The sequence below is a fragment of the Mustela lutreola genome, chromosome 5 (genome assembly GCF_030435805.1).
Source record: "Mustela lutreola isolate mMusLut2 chromosome 5, mMusLut2.pri, whole genome shotgun sequence".
Taxonomy (NCBI): domain Eukaryota; kingdom Metazoa; phylum Chordata; class Mammalia; order Carnivora; family Mustelidae; genus Mustela; species Mustela lutreola.
The window spans coordinates 2,469,662-2,484,613 of NC_081294.1; the positions used below are offsets into that span (position 1 = coordinate 2,469,662).

Genomic DNA, 14,952 nt, shown 5'->3' on the forward strand with positions numbered 1-14,952 from the left:
TTGCTAAGTAGGGAATGAATGGGGGGAAAAAGAGGGGAAAAAGAATGAAGGAAGGAAGGGGGGAGGGGGTGGGGGAGGGGTGGGGGAGGGGGGAGGCGGGAGGCGGGAGGGGGGAGGAGGGAGGGGGGAGGAGGGAGGCAGGGGCCTCACATCCAACCTGACTGGCCTCCTTGGAAGGACAGGCTGGAGCTGGAGAGACGCTGGGAGTGTGGGCGCCGAGGAGAGATCACGGGAAGACAGAGGCAGGCCAGGCATCCGCCTGCGGAACAGAGAGGCCTTGGACAACACAACCCTGCGGACTCCTGGCCCCTGGACTCCCAGCCTCCAGGACAGTGAGAACATGCATCTCCCTGGTTGAGATGCCCCTGTCGGGGACTCTGAGAGGACAGCTGTACGCGACCTAAGTTCACCGACCGTCACTGTCGGTTACCGACCAGCCTGGGTCCAGTTGGGAGCTGTGGTTAGTTGCCAATCACCGAGCTCACTCCCAGGAGACTAGAGGCCAGCCAGGCTGTGTGGGGCTAGAGAGGAGAGGGAGACACAGAACACGGGTGAGTGGCTTGGAGGGTGTGTCTTGGGAGCTTTCACCAGCATGAAGTCATCAGGAGCGGCTCTGCAACTGGGTGGCTAGAGGACACCCTACAGGAACTTGGAGGTCGGAGAAAAAACACAGCCTGAACTTGGTCCTAAGTGTCATGTTCTTTGGGTCAAAGTAGCTTCTGGAAATGTTCCTGGGAGGGAGCCTGCACGCCCCCCCCCCCCACTTCCTGGTACACATACAAATATCCACACACTCATACAAATATCCACACACTCAGAGATGGCGCAAGAGTGCGGCCAGAAGGCCCGAGGCCGCTCTACCTAGTCTTCCGGCACGGGGAAGGAGGGAGGTAGCTGGTCTGACCCAGCCAAGAACCCCGGACACCCCGGAACCCCGGCTCTGGAGACAGTCTTGGGGACAGGAGTGTGGAAGGGGAATGAAAGCAGACCAGGGACCTCAGTCGAGTAACCTTTCAAGTCCCCCCAGCCCCCGCCCTAGGCCCATTTCATACCTGGATTTTGTTTTTCCACAAGAATGGTCCTGGAAAACGCTGCCAGACCCAAATATCTTCCAAACCTCAGAGAAACCTTCCCCTGAGCTCCCAAAGTGTCCTGTTGGGCGCGTTTGTTGCACAGATGCCCCTTCACTGGACCGATTTTAACCTACGCTCCAGTGACTCCTAGGACACACGGTCTGTGAAACCTGGAATGCACAACACTTTCTGCCCAGGACGTTGTGTGAGTGGGTATTTTCCAACTGCTATTTCTAAAAGGTATTTCCAGTAGGTAGATTGAATCTTTTATAATATAAGTGATTGAGGGCTGCTAGGAAGTCATGGGAGGTAGAATCCTATCTGGTCGAAATTTCAAACAGTTCTCCAAGAGTCAAACATAAATATGCCATTTAGTGTTCTCACCTTTTTCCATCCCACACATATCATTCCCTTTGAGGGTTTTACTAGCAAATCGTCTTTGGATTTGCTCAGATCTGAGAAATGTATTCTCATTCCTGAGTTATTATCTCATGTCCTTTCTGGTTGTTACTGTCAGTTGTTACTCAGTAGAATATGTGAAGTAAATTCATAAACAGTTTAAAATATGCATTGATCTGATTCTTTGGAAGAAAGGGGCTCCTGTAGCCATAACTGAATGGGATTAAGTTTACTTGATAACTCAACCGCCATAAGAACTCCGATTGCAAGACAAGAGGCTCGGCTACCATAAACATCCGGGATTCTGAAAAGAAACAAAAAGCTAATCACTCTTATCAACACCTTGTACTTCTCTTAGAAGCTCATTCCTTCTTTAGGTGGAAAGGATACTTACAATATTTAATATTTATGTGGCCATAGTGCATTAATGCCCAAATGTGCATTTAAGTAACTTATTTGATTAATGAAATATTAATGAAAATGACAGTGGAATTGAGTCCGCTGGGTTTAAGGTGTTCCTAGTTTCTATTTTCTCTCACTGACGGGGAAAGGCTTCCCGCCCCCACCCTTACCCAATATGGGCATTTTCATCATGCCAGGATAGAAGGCTCTGCCCGTCATGCAGGTTAGCAGAGGAAAAGAAACTGTCTCCTTCTACAGCAACCTAACCACAGAAGACACAGAAATCATGTCAGAATCCCAGCAGGTCACCCTCCTCTGCGGCCCCTGGTTATGAACCTTGCATTAGCTGCCTCCGTCAATCCTTAGCATCACCGGGAGACAAGTCAACTTCAGAGCCTCCTGGAAAGGATGGCATGGCTTGGAGTCTTTTGCTCTTGCTTTTGGGAAACAAGAGGAAGTGCGATTCTTCCACAGTTTAGGAATGAAGGGTTAAGGTCAAAGAATGGGCCTTCGTAGCTTCCAATCCCAGAAGATCGATAAGCCCAGAAAATCTTCCTGCCACTACTGTGGATGCCTCAGGGACCCAGAGGAGCAAGGCAGGAGTTTTCCTGAAGGCTGTGCCGCTTCGCTGCAAATACTAATAAAATGAGTCCTCTAGTAGACAGCTGTCATCTTGCACCAGAAAAAAAGAGACTGCCTACCACAAGCGGAATGCAGTAAGTTTAAAAATAGACTTACGCGGCAAAAGTTAGAGGATGCTAATTTCCAAAGGGACCTGTGCACAGAACAGAACGGAACCTCTGTGCACCTTCTCTGCACCCATAAATGTCAGAGATTTCCTTGGAGTAGTACCTCAACAGTTAACGGTTCCACACTCAAGGAGTTAAAATACAAACCTTAACACATGACTGCTTTTAAGCTGTAATGTCCTTAGAACAGAAGTTCTTATCAGAGGTCTGCACCGCACTTGGCAAACAAGACGTTGTACCTTTTAAACAAATAATTCATTAAGTAATTAAATTCAAGTGAGATTACTCTAATTAAATACACACTGCTGTTGAATCATAATTTCTATGTGGTCTAGTTAAAGATGAACAATCTCTTATTCCTGACAAAAAAGAAAGCTTTAAAAGAATTCCCCCGTGGCGGGAGGGATAGATTTACAGGCGCTCCACAGGGGTCATTTCAAGAAGGAAAAGACAGCCCGCGCAGGGGCCGGGTGGGGCGGGTCTCCTGCCCAGAGATCCCGGCGATCCGGGCTGTGCGCCCTGGGTCCGCGGACGGGACTCTGGCACCGGCAGGAAGCCACAGCGCCCTGCTCCGCCGCTCGGTTTTCCGCGCGCCCGGCCCGCGCACCAGGCCCGCAGCGGGACGCGCGCCAGAGGAGCCGCACAAGGACCTCAGGACTTGGGCAAGGACGGAACCTCACTTGGTCCCCCAAGCCGCGCTCGCCCGTCTCCCTCTGAGGCCTGAGGACCCGCAGCCACCGCGGCGCTCACGGGGGCGCCGCCGAAGTCCCCGCCGGCTTGGATCTGCGCCTCTGGGCTGCGGAGAGCTGCGGGTCGGCTGCGTGGCGGCCCCGCATTGCTGTGTCAGACACGCGTTTCCCAGCGTTCCGGGACGGGCGGCTACACCTGTACTGCGAGGATGTACATCGCCTGGCTCCGGGACGGCGCTGCTTCGGGACGGGGAACCACACACACGAGCTAATTAAAAGCTGCATAATGGGGCCCTACAGGAACGCGGTAGAAAAACAAATAAATGCGCGTGCAGCTGGCGCGGCCATGGCACCTCTGCCCCTGAGCAACCGTCTGGTGACATCAAATTATAAGCCCTGGAAACCCTCACGCCGCCGCTGTTGATCACATTGGAGGCATAATGGAAATGATTTGGTTAATTAAGGGGAGGTTTATAAAATATTTACGTGTGTGCACACGCATGTAATTCACTTCCTCCTACACTCGGGGACGGCGACATCGCGGCAGCCAGCCCGGGGAGGCTGCGGTCCATTCTTCTACCCTGCCATGGTGGGAACCCCTGCCGGTTCCCCGCGCAGCGCTCCCAGGGCCGCTCTTCTCCGGCCCCACTGCAGTCGGGGGAACCAAGCCCCCACTGCTCCCAGCACCTGCTCTGCTTTGCCCGGTGGCGGGCCCTGCCTGGAGAGCTTCAGACCATCCCCAGTCCCTGGCCCCTCACTTCAGGACGTTTTGCTCCAGGGATGTTCCTGGGGTCTCGGCTTTGCCTCCTGCTGGCCTCACTCTGGTCCCTCCGGGGCAGCCAGGCTCTCTTCTTGGCTTGAACCCAAGGGCAACTGGGTGCAGTCCTGCGCTCCTCCAGGCTTCTAGGCCGTCCGCTGGGGACTGTTTGACTCTTGCCTCACTGTCTGTCTCTGAGGAGCACGGTGGCTTCCTGGGTCCTGCTGGAGAAAGGTGCAAAGTCTAATGGGTATTTAACAAGACTCATAAATCAGGAGGCACGCATCAGGGCGGAGGGCAGGGCCAGGGTCTGGGGCCGGGCCAGGTCAGGCCACCAAGCCCCAGCACGAAGCTGCTGCCCTGCATGCCTGCCCCACCGTCTGCGCAGGAAGGAATGGCCATTTTGAAAAGCAGAGGAAGAGGCCTTGGGGCTGCCACTGCATCCCTGACCCTGGTCTCTGACACCCGCTGGGTCCTTGGCGCCAAAGGCAGGTCCCCAAGATGGCTTCCGGGAGAGGGGCAGTTTCCCAGCAGCTGCATCCTCTTCTTCTGGGACCCTGGGAGGCGGAGCCTCAAAATCAGCGGAGAATTCTTTTGGACGAAATAAAATTGTAAACGGGATGCTGTTTGGTTGGTTTACTTTTATTCTCTCATAAATATACAGTGGGTAGGTGGGTAGGGAGCATGGTGGCTGCCAACCATCGCCACGGGCCGGGGAGAACAAAGGGACGTGACCTTTTTCGGACCTGGGGGAACAGTTCCCTCTTATTTGGAAAACTAACCCCCCACCCATCCCACCAAAGGACAACCAGCAGGTAAACTTTTCATCAGGCCTTGAAACCTGCCTAAAAGTCAAGTTGGTCCCAAATCCTATTTTTGCCAACTCTCCCTTCTCCAGCACACACCGAGTTCTCAGGGCCTTTCTCTCCTCCCCACCAGAGTCCCCTGCCTCCCTCCAAAACCACTCCTGCACTATACTCGGGTGCACGACCCGTCCACGGGTGCACCCAGAGGCCCAGGTCCTAGCTGGGGATGCGGAGGATCCAGGCTTTCCAATAATAAAGTCTTGACCAACCGCCACTGCCCAGCTCTTCCCGGTTGTGCCAATGACCTGCTCCAACTCCCGGGGTCCCTGCACGGGCTTCCTTGCACTCCCTCCCCAACCTGAGCCCCTATGCAGGCCCCTTGGAGCTCAGATTCGGCTGGCCTCACAGCGACCCCTAGGTCTGGCTTTGTACTGTTGATTCCACTGATCTGCCTCCGGCTCAGTGGTTGGCCAGTCACAAGCAAAGGGGAGGGGCTCCTCCAGCCCCACCCCTGGTCCTGGCCTCGGGACCAGTCAGGGGCCGGCCGGAACCACCCCTGCCAGGTGGGGATAGGGGCTGAGGGTCTGTGAAGGTGGTTTCTCCCTGTTTGTGGATCCAGAGTGGTGGGGCTGTGGGTGGGTAGAACCCCACAGATGGTCCCCAGGCAGTGCCACTGAGCCCCAAAAGGACCCTATATGGCCCCCCTATTCTCCCCTGCCTCTCTGCTGTCAGAGGGATGGCCAGGGCCCGGGAAGGGCTGAGCAAGTGAGCTGGGCTATCTTCTTTGTGGAAAGTTCTGGAATCCCCTTAAGCAGATGTTCAAGTGAGGCCCAAGGTCCAGGCTCAGGCACAGCCGAGGGGCCTTTCCTCCTCAGCCCCACTATTTGATGCTGACAAGGATTAGAGGGATGGTGGGATGATACTTTCCATGGAGATGCTGAGCCCGGAAGTTTGGGGTCCTTCTCTTTTCCTCCTGATCTCCAGTGGGATGGTTTGGAGGCAATCCCCATCCCCCCCTGCTTTTTTTTTTTTTTTTTTTTTTTTTTGTCAGATTGTTTTCCTAGTTTTCTTCATGCAATTTTTTGGGTAAAGCTCAAGGAGAATGAAGGAAAGAGATGAGCCAGGGGTACAGTCGGGCTCTGCTGGGATCCAGCCCTGGCCTTGGGCAGAGAATGAGCACAGTCAGCACTAAGGTGCCTTTCTAGGGCTTCACAGAGGAAGTCTACAGGCCTTTTTAGAGTCAGTTCTCCCACTGCTGGGGAATCCCCAGACATGGTTTCCAGGAGGGCCCTTCCCACTCACCTCCCTGTCTTCTAGAACCTTCTATCTTTTCATAATGCAGATGGAGATGAGACAGGCAGGGCACAGCATGTGTCTGTGGGGGTTGTTCTGGACAAAATCTGCTGCCCACATCTGGTTCTGAGGGCTCAGGCCCCCCTGGAGTGAGCTGCCATGGGCTGCAGGGGGAGAGGGCGGAGCAGGACCCATCTGTGGGGCTGAATCCCTACAGGGACAAGGGTCTTTGGCCTAACATTCAGACTGCCCTCCATGTCACGGAAGAGGGTTTATTGAATCTGTATTTACCTGTCACCCTGAAATGTGACACTGAGGTTTGCTGAACCCAACAGTGCTGGGGCTGGCCCCGGGCTCTGTTTGAGATGTAGGAAAGAGGGCTTTGGCAGGCAGGGAGGTGGTGGGCTGGGGAGCAGGAGGAAGCTCTGGTTTATTGACTGCCAGGACTGGGAGTGGCTCGTACTGAGCTCTAGCACCCCAGAATCTGCTTCCAAGCAGGAAAAGTCCCCAGATGTTGCAGGAGGTTTCTAGTCTGAGCAAGGGCTAGTTCGTGGAGGTTGGGTGGGGGCAGTAGGAGAAGGAGTGAAGGGGCAGCACGGACCGGCAGAAAACCTGACTGAGCAGATAAATAAAAGCCTGATTACAGATCTGTTAATTAGTAATTACCATTATGGGTGTCATTGTTGCTAATTATAGACAGCGGTTCTCTGTCTGTCCTCAGGCCCCCAAACGGGGAAATGAGAGCCTTCCTGATGGTGCAAGCGTCACTGGGCCTTCAGGATCCAGGGGCCTGGAGAGGGAACTAGGGGATGGGGTCCAGGTCAAGGTCCAGCAACACATCCTGCTGAGGACCTGGCCCCGAGGCCAGCCTCAACTCCACACACTGGAACTGACCCACACCAAGGCTGACACTGCAGCGCGTGGGTGAGATTCCTGCAGGGTCCAGTGTGCCAGCCCCTCACAGCAGGGAGTACGGGGGGGGGGGCTGGCCGCTTATTCGGAGATGGGGAAAAGTGGCCCCAGGAACCTGGGCCGGTACCCCGGCACATTCCCTACCCGGTCCGCGGGGATCTGGCCGGCGAGTGGAAAGGCAGAAGCGGCCTGCCCCACCGAAGTCCGGTGCACAGGGAGGCGAGGAGGACCGTGCACCAGTCTGAGCCCTAGCGGGGACCTGGACCTCCTCCTGGAGCTCGGGGTTCAGCGCAGTGTCCGCTCGCTCTCCCCGCCGGCTGAGGATGGAGAAGAGGGACGCCGTGTCCCTGGGCCGGCCGCAGCGTCGCCTCGGGCGCTCTCCACACAAGTTTCCTCCCTGCGTGTGCACACGTAGCGGACAGACGAGGGGCCCCGAGCCACACTTCGTTCCTCCCGTCGCCGGGGTGGGGGCGGAGCGTTTCCCTCGCGCGGCGGTGGTGATTTTCCAGCAAAGAAAAGGTCCCCACCCTCACCTCCAAGAATCCGTCACTGTGGACTGCCTCTGCTTTGCCACCGAAGTGGCTTCTCAGCGGCCCTTTCTCGAAGTTTTCCCAATTAGGGAGCGCGCAGAGCTGGGCGGCCACCCGCTTCTCCGAGCGCAGCGAGGACAGTCGCGGCCAGGGGACCCGGGAATACCTCGTGGGGGCCGCGGGGCCGCCACGCCCGCGTCCGGGGGTCACGCCACGCCGGCTTCTGCAGCGCTCCGAGCGCGCGAGGGGCCACTTCGGCCAGAGATGTCTGGGGGTGGCCAAGGCAGCGCCGGCCTCGGAGGAGAGGCCCTTCCCGGCGGGCTGTCACCGGCCCGGCGCCGGCACCGCGGCCCCAACGGCGGAAGAGCAGGCGCCGAGACGCTTTCCTGAGCCCGCAGACACTCCCCGGCTCCGAGGCCGCAAAGCCCGGGTCCGACAGCCGCCGCCGGTGCGGGCCGCCGTCAGACGGCCGCGGGAGCCCGGCGGCGGGGAGCCCGTGGCCGCGAGGCCCGCACCCGCCGCCCGGCCCGCTCGCGCGCCCACAGCGGGCGGAGGTGGCCCGGCCGGCGCGGAGCACCACGTGCGAGTCGGGAGGGGCGGGAGCGGCCGGCGAGGGCGGGCGGGAGGCAGGGAGGGGGCGGGCGGGGAGCCGGGGGGCGGGGCCAGCGCTCGAGGGGATGCCAATCAAAGCATCAACTTCAAATTGTGTCTGAAAGCCCCGCCGCCGAGCGGAGGGCGGCCGCCGCAGTCGGCGCGGGATCGCGGAGCCGGGCGCAGCCGGGAGCCGGGCGCCAGCGAGCAGCGGGCCGAGCAGCAGCCAGCGGCCCCCGCCTCCGGGCCGGCCCGAGCGCGCCCGGCCGGCCGCCCGCTCCCCCCCCCCCACACCCCCGCCGCCGCGACCCCCGCCGCGCCGCCGCGACCCCCGCCCCCGCCCCCTTCATCCTCGCCCGGCGCCGCCGCCGCCGATCCGCGGACATGTCCTTCCCGCAGCTGGGCTACCCGCAGTACCTGAGCGCCGCGGGGCCCGGCGCCTACGGAGGCGAGCGCCCGGGAGTGCTGGCCGCGGCCGCCGCCGCCGCCGCCGCCGCCTCGTCTGGCCGCCCGGGGGCGGCGGAGCTGGGCGCGGGCGCGGCCGCCGTCACCTCGGTGCTGGGCATGTACGCGGCGGCCGGCCCGTACGCGGGCGCGCCCAACTACAGCGCCTTCCTGCCCTACGCCGCCGACCTCAGCCTCTTTTCGCAGATGGTGAGTGCGCCGGGCCTGCCGCCGGCCCTCGCCTCGGCCGCCTCCCCCGGCGGCCCCGGAGCCCCGGGCGCGGGTGGCCGGGCGGCGCGGCGCGCGGGAGCGGGGGCGGGCGGGGCCGGCCCGGCGGGGGAGCGCGGGAGACCCGGCCCGCGGGTCCCGGGCGGCCGGGGGAGGCGGCGGGATCGCCGGGCGGCGGGCGGGCGACGGCCCCTGCGGCTCGGCCGGGGGTTGGCGGGAGGCCTGGGCCGCGAGCGGGGTCTCGGCGGGAGTCGGGGAGGCCGAAGCAGCAGGCCCGGGGCGCGCGGCTCCGGCCGGAGGTTGGGGCCAAAGTCGCTCGCGCCCCCGGCTCGGCGGTGGCGGCGGGGCGGGCGGGCGGGGTTCCGGCAGCTCGGCCGGGGTTCTGCAGGACGCCCAGGACTGGCCGGCGCACCCCGCTCGCGCGACCTCTCCGGCTTTGGGGCCGGGCGGGGGAGACCCCGCTCCCTCCCGTTTTGGTGGGCCTCCTCCAGTTGTGTCCGACTTTGCAGAGGGAACCCTGGAAAGCCTGGAAGAGTTGATCAAAATAAACCTAACAATGGCGAGACCAGACGGGCGGGATGGGGTGTCTTAATGGAGTGCGTGCAAATTTGAGATGCGGGGGGGACTGGAAATAATTTTGGCGTGTGGAACGGTGTTTGCTTTGACTTTCGTAAGTTGCCAAAGTTTTCATTTCTTTTGCACCGAATGAAAAGCACTTTTCTTTCCGCGTTACATAATGGAGGATTAAAGAAAACAGTCCCTGGGCTTAAAATAAATGCTGTCCTCCTAGTCTCCCGTCCCAGTGGGTGTCAGATGGGGGAGGGAGCTGCAAATTTAATTCTCCGCGGGGCATTCGCCATTCTGTCGGCCCAAAGGATCCATTTTCCTTGGTCTGACTGCAAGGTCGCGCTTAAACTTCGGGATGCTGCTGAATTGCGCGCGGGGCGCTGGGGGCCAGGGAGGCAGCCCCCCTTGCGCTGGGGCTGGCGGGATGACGCAGTTTGCAGGCACCCCGCTTGTCTCCCCACTCTCCCCAGAAGAGGCAGGAAATAAATACCCGCCAATTGTAAGCGAGAAAAGCGGCTGGTGTGTTTTTCTGTAACTTTTTCTTGTAGTTTTGGAAAGAAAAGGTTATTTCTCTGAAAGCGGCCCCAGCTGCCTTTGAGATCGCTTGCTATCGAAAAAGATCAGCTCCCATTTTGTTCTGGCGGCTGGGGATGCCAGGGAAGCGATGAGAGATTTACAAGGTATCCTTTCAAAAAGAATTCGGGGTAGAGAAGAGGCCGAAATGTCGTCCTTACAGTTACAACCAAAATAATTTGCAAAGTACATTTTGCAAAGATTGGGCAAAAACGAAATCTGGCCAGGGCAACCTTTTCTCAGTGGCATCCACCACTAAACTAATTAGTCAAATAAATATTCTGCTCTTTACAACTTCTCAGTCTGGAAACCCCCTCTGCTAATGTAAAAACTGGACCATGTTTATTTGGAGAATTTTAAATTTTAACAGAGATTTTGAATACAGATGTGTGCTCTTTGGGAACAAGTCCCCCTCCCAAGCGAGTATTTGTAGGAGAGAAATGGAGCTGCGTGGTGGGACTCTGCACCCATTGTATGCGGCGGGGAAGGGAGATACGAGATCTTTCTCTTTTTCTTCCTCCTCTTCCTCCTCCTCTCTTCTTCTTCTTCTTCTTTTTTTTTTTTTTTTTAAACTAAGGGGAAACAATATAGAAATAACCCCCAAAAGGTATGAGTATGTGCTCGTGCTCTCCCTCTGATTCTCAGAAAGTAAGCCTAAATGCAAACTCTTGATTCTAGGCCTGGGCTTCCAAGCCCTTAAGATTGGGGATTTGGAAGTCAAAAGATAAAATTGTGAGTGAATGTCTGTCTGGGCAATTTATGGTAATAATGAGGCCTAATGAGGTTGTTAGAAAGATAAAATGTTATTTACCAAAAAACCTGATGGGATAATTTGACTTACTGTGTTTTACTACGGATGATAAAAAGAATATTGATCACAAATAAATCACAGCTTCTAAATGCCTGAGAACAGTTCGAGCTTCCTCTTGCCACATCACAGAGATAAAGTGAGAACTGGCCTAGGAGCGCGGTTCCCTTTCTCACAGCCGGGACTCCTGAGCCCTCCTGTTAATATTTTACCAGTTAAGCCCTCCTTTTGTATTTAAAAAAAAAAAAAAATGGTGTTTTTGTTATTGTTGTTGATGATGGCCAGGATTAAAATTTTAAATTACCTGTCACCATGGTCGACCTTTAAGTGTGGGGAACCATTAAATGCAGATTAATTTGGGAGCTAAAAATAGTGTGCTTTCATTTTAAATTGCTGGTGGATTTGGACCCAAAGAAAACCCGAGATGGTTTATTTTGCTTGAACCCCTCAGGGTCGAAGGGAGGGGCTTTAGGCTTTAGGTTCAGTAGGTTTGGAGAAATTGTTTTATCAGCGCAGTTAAAAGGTTTTCCCTTCTCCTTAGCCTGAGATAAACTTGGAAATTAGGGCTGTTGAAGTTGTTGGGAGTGGTGGGGGTGAGGGGACTGCGGGACGCCCCGGGAGAGTCTGTGGGGCCGCGGCTCCCGCTGTGGTCTTCTGGAAATGCATGGATTCTGGAACTTCTCTTGAGTAATGAAATAAAATAAAATAAAGATAAAAATAAAAGCAAAACCAAACCAAAACAAAAAACAACCTCTTCACGATGGGTGGAAGTTCAGTTTCTAGAGGCCGCTGATGGTTCTGACCCGTCACTTCCTCCCTGGGTGGTGCACTGGGGGCCTTCCTGTTCTCCAGCAGACAAGAGCCGCTCTTCCCCAATTTCCCAGTTTTGGGGACTCATCGCGCTCTCTCTCTCTGTTTCTTCTCCCCCCTCACCCCTGATCTTTCTCTCTCCTCCCTCGGTGGGCTTTGTGGTTGCAGGGCTCACAGTATGAACTCAAAGACAACCCTGGGGTGCACCCTGCCACCTTCGCAGCCCACACGGCGCCAGCCTACTACCCCTACGGCCAGTTCCAGTACGGGGATCCCGGGCGGCCCAAGAACGCCACGCGCGAGAGCACCAGCACGCTCAAGGCCTGGCTCAATGAGCACCGCAAGAACCCCTACCCCACCAAGGGCGAGAAGATCATGCTGGCCATCATCACCAAGATGACCCTCACGCAGGTGTCCACCTGGTTCGCCAACGCGCGCCGCCGCCTCAAGAAGGAGAATAAGGTGACGTGGGGTGCGCGCAGCAAGGACCAGGAGGACGGAGCCCTTTTCGGAAGCGATACAGAGGGCGACCCCGAGAAGGCCGAGGACGATGAGGAGATAGACCTGGAGAGCATTGACATCGACAAAATCGACGAGCATGACGGCGACCAGAGCAATGAGGACGATGAGGACAAGGCCGAGGCCCCTCGCGCGCCGGCGGCACCGACGGCCCTTGCTCGAGACCAGGGCTCGCCGCTAGCAGCTGCCGACGCGCTCAAGTCCCAGGACTCGCCCCTGGGCCTGGTCAAAGAGGTCCCGGAGCCTGGCAGCACGCGCCTGCTGAGTCCCGGCGGCGGGTCGGGTGGCCTGCAGGGCGCCCCGCACAGCAAGCCCAAGATCTGGTCCTTGGCCGAGACCGCCACGAGCCCCGACGGCGCGCCCAAGGCCTCACCGCCTCCTCCCTCCGGCCATCCCGGCGCGCACGGGGCCCCCGCGGGTGCGCCGCTGCAACACCCCGCCTTCCTGCCCAGCCACGGACTGTACACCTGCCACATTGGCAAGTTCTCCAACTGGACCAACGGCGCGTTCCTCGCGCAGGGCTCCCTGCTCAACATGCGCTCCTTCCTGGGCGTCGGCGCGCCCCAAGCCGCGCCGCACGGCCCGCACCTGCCCGCGCCGCCGCCGCCGCAGCCCCCAGTCCCTGTTGCTACAGGGGTGCTCCACGGTGACAAGGCCTCTGCTCGCAGCAGCCCCGCGCTCCCAGGTATGGGGCCCCCGGGGTGTCTGCCTCGCCCTGGGCCAGGAATCCGGAACCCAGGCGTATCGTGGGCGGGGGGGGGGGGGGGGGGTGGCGGCAGGCGGCAGGGAGCGCGCCGGCTCCGGAGGGGAGAGGCGGTGGCAGCCCAGCCCAGGGATGAGCAGTCATCTCTGCCTGGATTAGGGCACTGAGGCCCTGAGGCCTCGGCCCTGGGAGAGCTGAGTTCTACCTGCAGGCCTGCCTAGTGAGGGGTGGGGGGTTTTCCAAGACCCTGTCCTCGTAGTGAGAGGGAGGGAGTGGGTGGGGGAGAGGCTCGCGAACTCAGGCAGCAACCCCTCTGCCCCTAACACTCACGCGCCCATGTCTTAACGCTCTGCTTCTCCCTCCCTCGCAGAGAGAGACCTCGTCCCCAGGCCGGACTCGCCGGCACAGCAGTTAAAATCTCCCTTCCAGCCCGTGCGCGACAAGTGAGTGCGGTTTGCTTGTGTCCTCCGTGTGGTCGGGGCCGGCGCGGAGCGGGGATGCGGGGCGAAGGGCGCGGGGGCGGGGGAGCTGAGCTGCGCCGGGCGGCAGCGTCCCACGGTCGTTGCGGAAGGGGCGCTGTCTGCCAGCGCGGGGCGCGGGGCCCGCCGGGCGCACCGGGTTTCTCCCGACCCGGGAGCCGCGCGGGGCAGGCGGCCACGCCCCCAGGCGCTCGGCCGGCAGAACCAGAACCGGTGCCTCGGGCTGCGGCGTCCGTCACTGACTTCTCGTGCTTCTTGTCTCCTTGTGTTTCCCCCGCAGCTCACTGGCCCCGCAGGAGGGAACGCCGCGGATCCTAGCAGCCCTCCCGTCCGCCTGATTCAGGGTCTTCTGTTACTTTTGCGGGGGGAGGGGGGAGGAGTTCGGGAGGGAGGGATGCGGGAGGAATTAGGACAAATATTTCAGACTGGTGTAAAGACAAATACAGCCACGACGTCGACGACTCCCATCCATCGCTTTCTGCAGAAAGGGGTTCGTCCGGGCAGCCTGGCCTCTGCCCCCAGCTCTGGTGGCGGTCACCAGGCTCTGGTGCACTATCCGCTCGGTAAACGCCCCACGTGCTTGTGTCTTTTTTTTTTTTCCCCCTTCTTTCTGTATATAGAGTGATTTCAGATTGTAAATAGCGCGTCAGCGAACTTGTCTAAATCATATATTTTTGTCTAATAAACTAAATGAAATGATGCCCACTGCTCCCGCTGCTGTGTGTGGCTGGGTGTGTGCAGGGGTGTCCGGAATCCTGCAGTGCTGGCAGGGCCCAGATGCCCCTGGGTTAGGGAACAGAGGCTCCTTGGGGGGTTTCTACGGGAAGACTCTGGTGTTTCTCAGTCTTTCCGCGTTTGCTGAATTTGTTAGTATCAGTAGGGCAGTTTCTTGTAGGCAGTTTCTTTCCAACCCTTAGACATTTATCTGGGGGCACGCCGTTCTCCGGAGGTAAATGAATTGGAGTTTCAGCAGTTTATACACCGATTTCTTGAAATGGGCAACAATGGGGGGAAAATGAAAAGAATTTCTAATTATGTCCCCAAAGGAGAACTTTGGATTTGAAATCAATTACAACTAGTTGTCTCAACAGTGCATCCTGGTGTCGGGTTGTTTTGTGGGTGGAGGGAGGACAAAATGGAGTATGAAAATTTGTCTCTGAATGCATTTTTTTAGTTCCGTGGTGAAATCAAACGCGGAGAGAGATTGGAAGGCTCTTTTAAAGGGACCTGATAGGCGGCTGAGACGCAGCTCGGGAGTTCTCTGGGCTTGTGAGCCAGGGAACTGCCCTAGCCTTGCAGGATGAGAAAGAGGAGTGGGGGCTCTGGTCTCCCAGGGGCCCCCGTTTAAACTTATGAGCCCTGGACCGGGCACACCCAGAGAGCGCAGGAAAAATAATCCTCTAGTGGCAGGGTCTGGGAGGTGGCTGGGAAGAAGGTAGGACAATGCAGGGTGTGGAGCTGGCCTGGGATGCTCTTGGGTGGGAAATGGCCCAGGACCCTGGGGAACTGCCAAGGTCAGGGTTTGGGCCTCTGGGCGCTCAGAGCAGCCTGTGGCCTGGCCAGGACAGCCTGCATTTCAAGCAAGGCACAGAGGACTTTATGCTGATTTGTGAACACTGA

At 58.2% G+C, this 14,952-nt stretch overlaps 1 protein-coding gene and 1 long non-coding RNA gene across 2 annotated transcripts; one reads left to right on the forward strand and one right to left on the reverse strand.

Moving 5' to 3' along the window:
- Positions 1-1,425: 1,425 nt before the first annotated feature.
- On the reverse strand, positions 1,426-8,263 carry LOC131831554 (uncharacterized). Its single transcript, XR_009353688.1, has 2 exons — positions 7,225-8,263; positions 1,426-4,293 (listed from the first exon to the last, which is right to left on the reverse strand). It is a non-coding gene; the product is annotated as an uncharacterized LOC131831554 (long non-coding RNA).
- Positions 8,264-8,315: 52 nt separating this feature from the next.
- IRX1 (iroquois homeobox 1) lies at positions 8,316-14,032 on the forward strand. Its single transcript, XM_059173594.1, has 4 exons — positions 8,316-8,855; positions 11,800-12,835; positions 13,224-13,296; positions 13,613-14,032. Exons 1-4 carry the CDS (start codon positions 8,586-8,588, stop codon positions 13,668-13,670), a joined length of 1,437 nt encoding a protein of 478 aa, XP_059029577.1. The 5' UTR covers positions 8,316-8,585; the 3' UTR covers positions 13,671-14,032.
- The last annotated feature ends 920 nt before the right edge of the window (positions 14,033-14,952 follow it).

Coding starts and splice junctions, on each gene's coding strand:
- IRX1 (XM_059173594.1), top strand. CDS start 8,586: ATGTCCTTCCCGCAGCTGGGCTACCCGCAGTACCTGAGCGCCGCGGGG. Junction 8,856..11,799: donor TCAGCCTCTTTTCGCAGATG/GTGAGTGCGCCG, acceptor TTGTGGTTGCAG/GGCTCACAGTATGAACTCAA. Junction 13,297..13,612: donor TTCCAGCCCGTGCGCGACAA/GTGAGTGCGGTT, acceptor TTTCCCCCGCAG/CTCACTGGCCCCGCAGGAGG.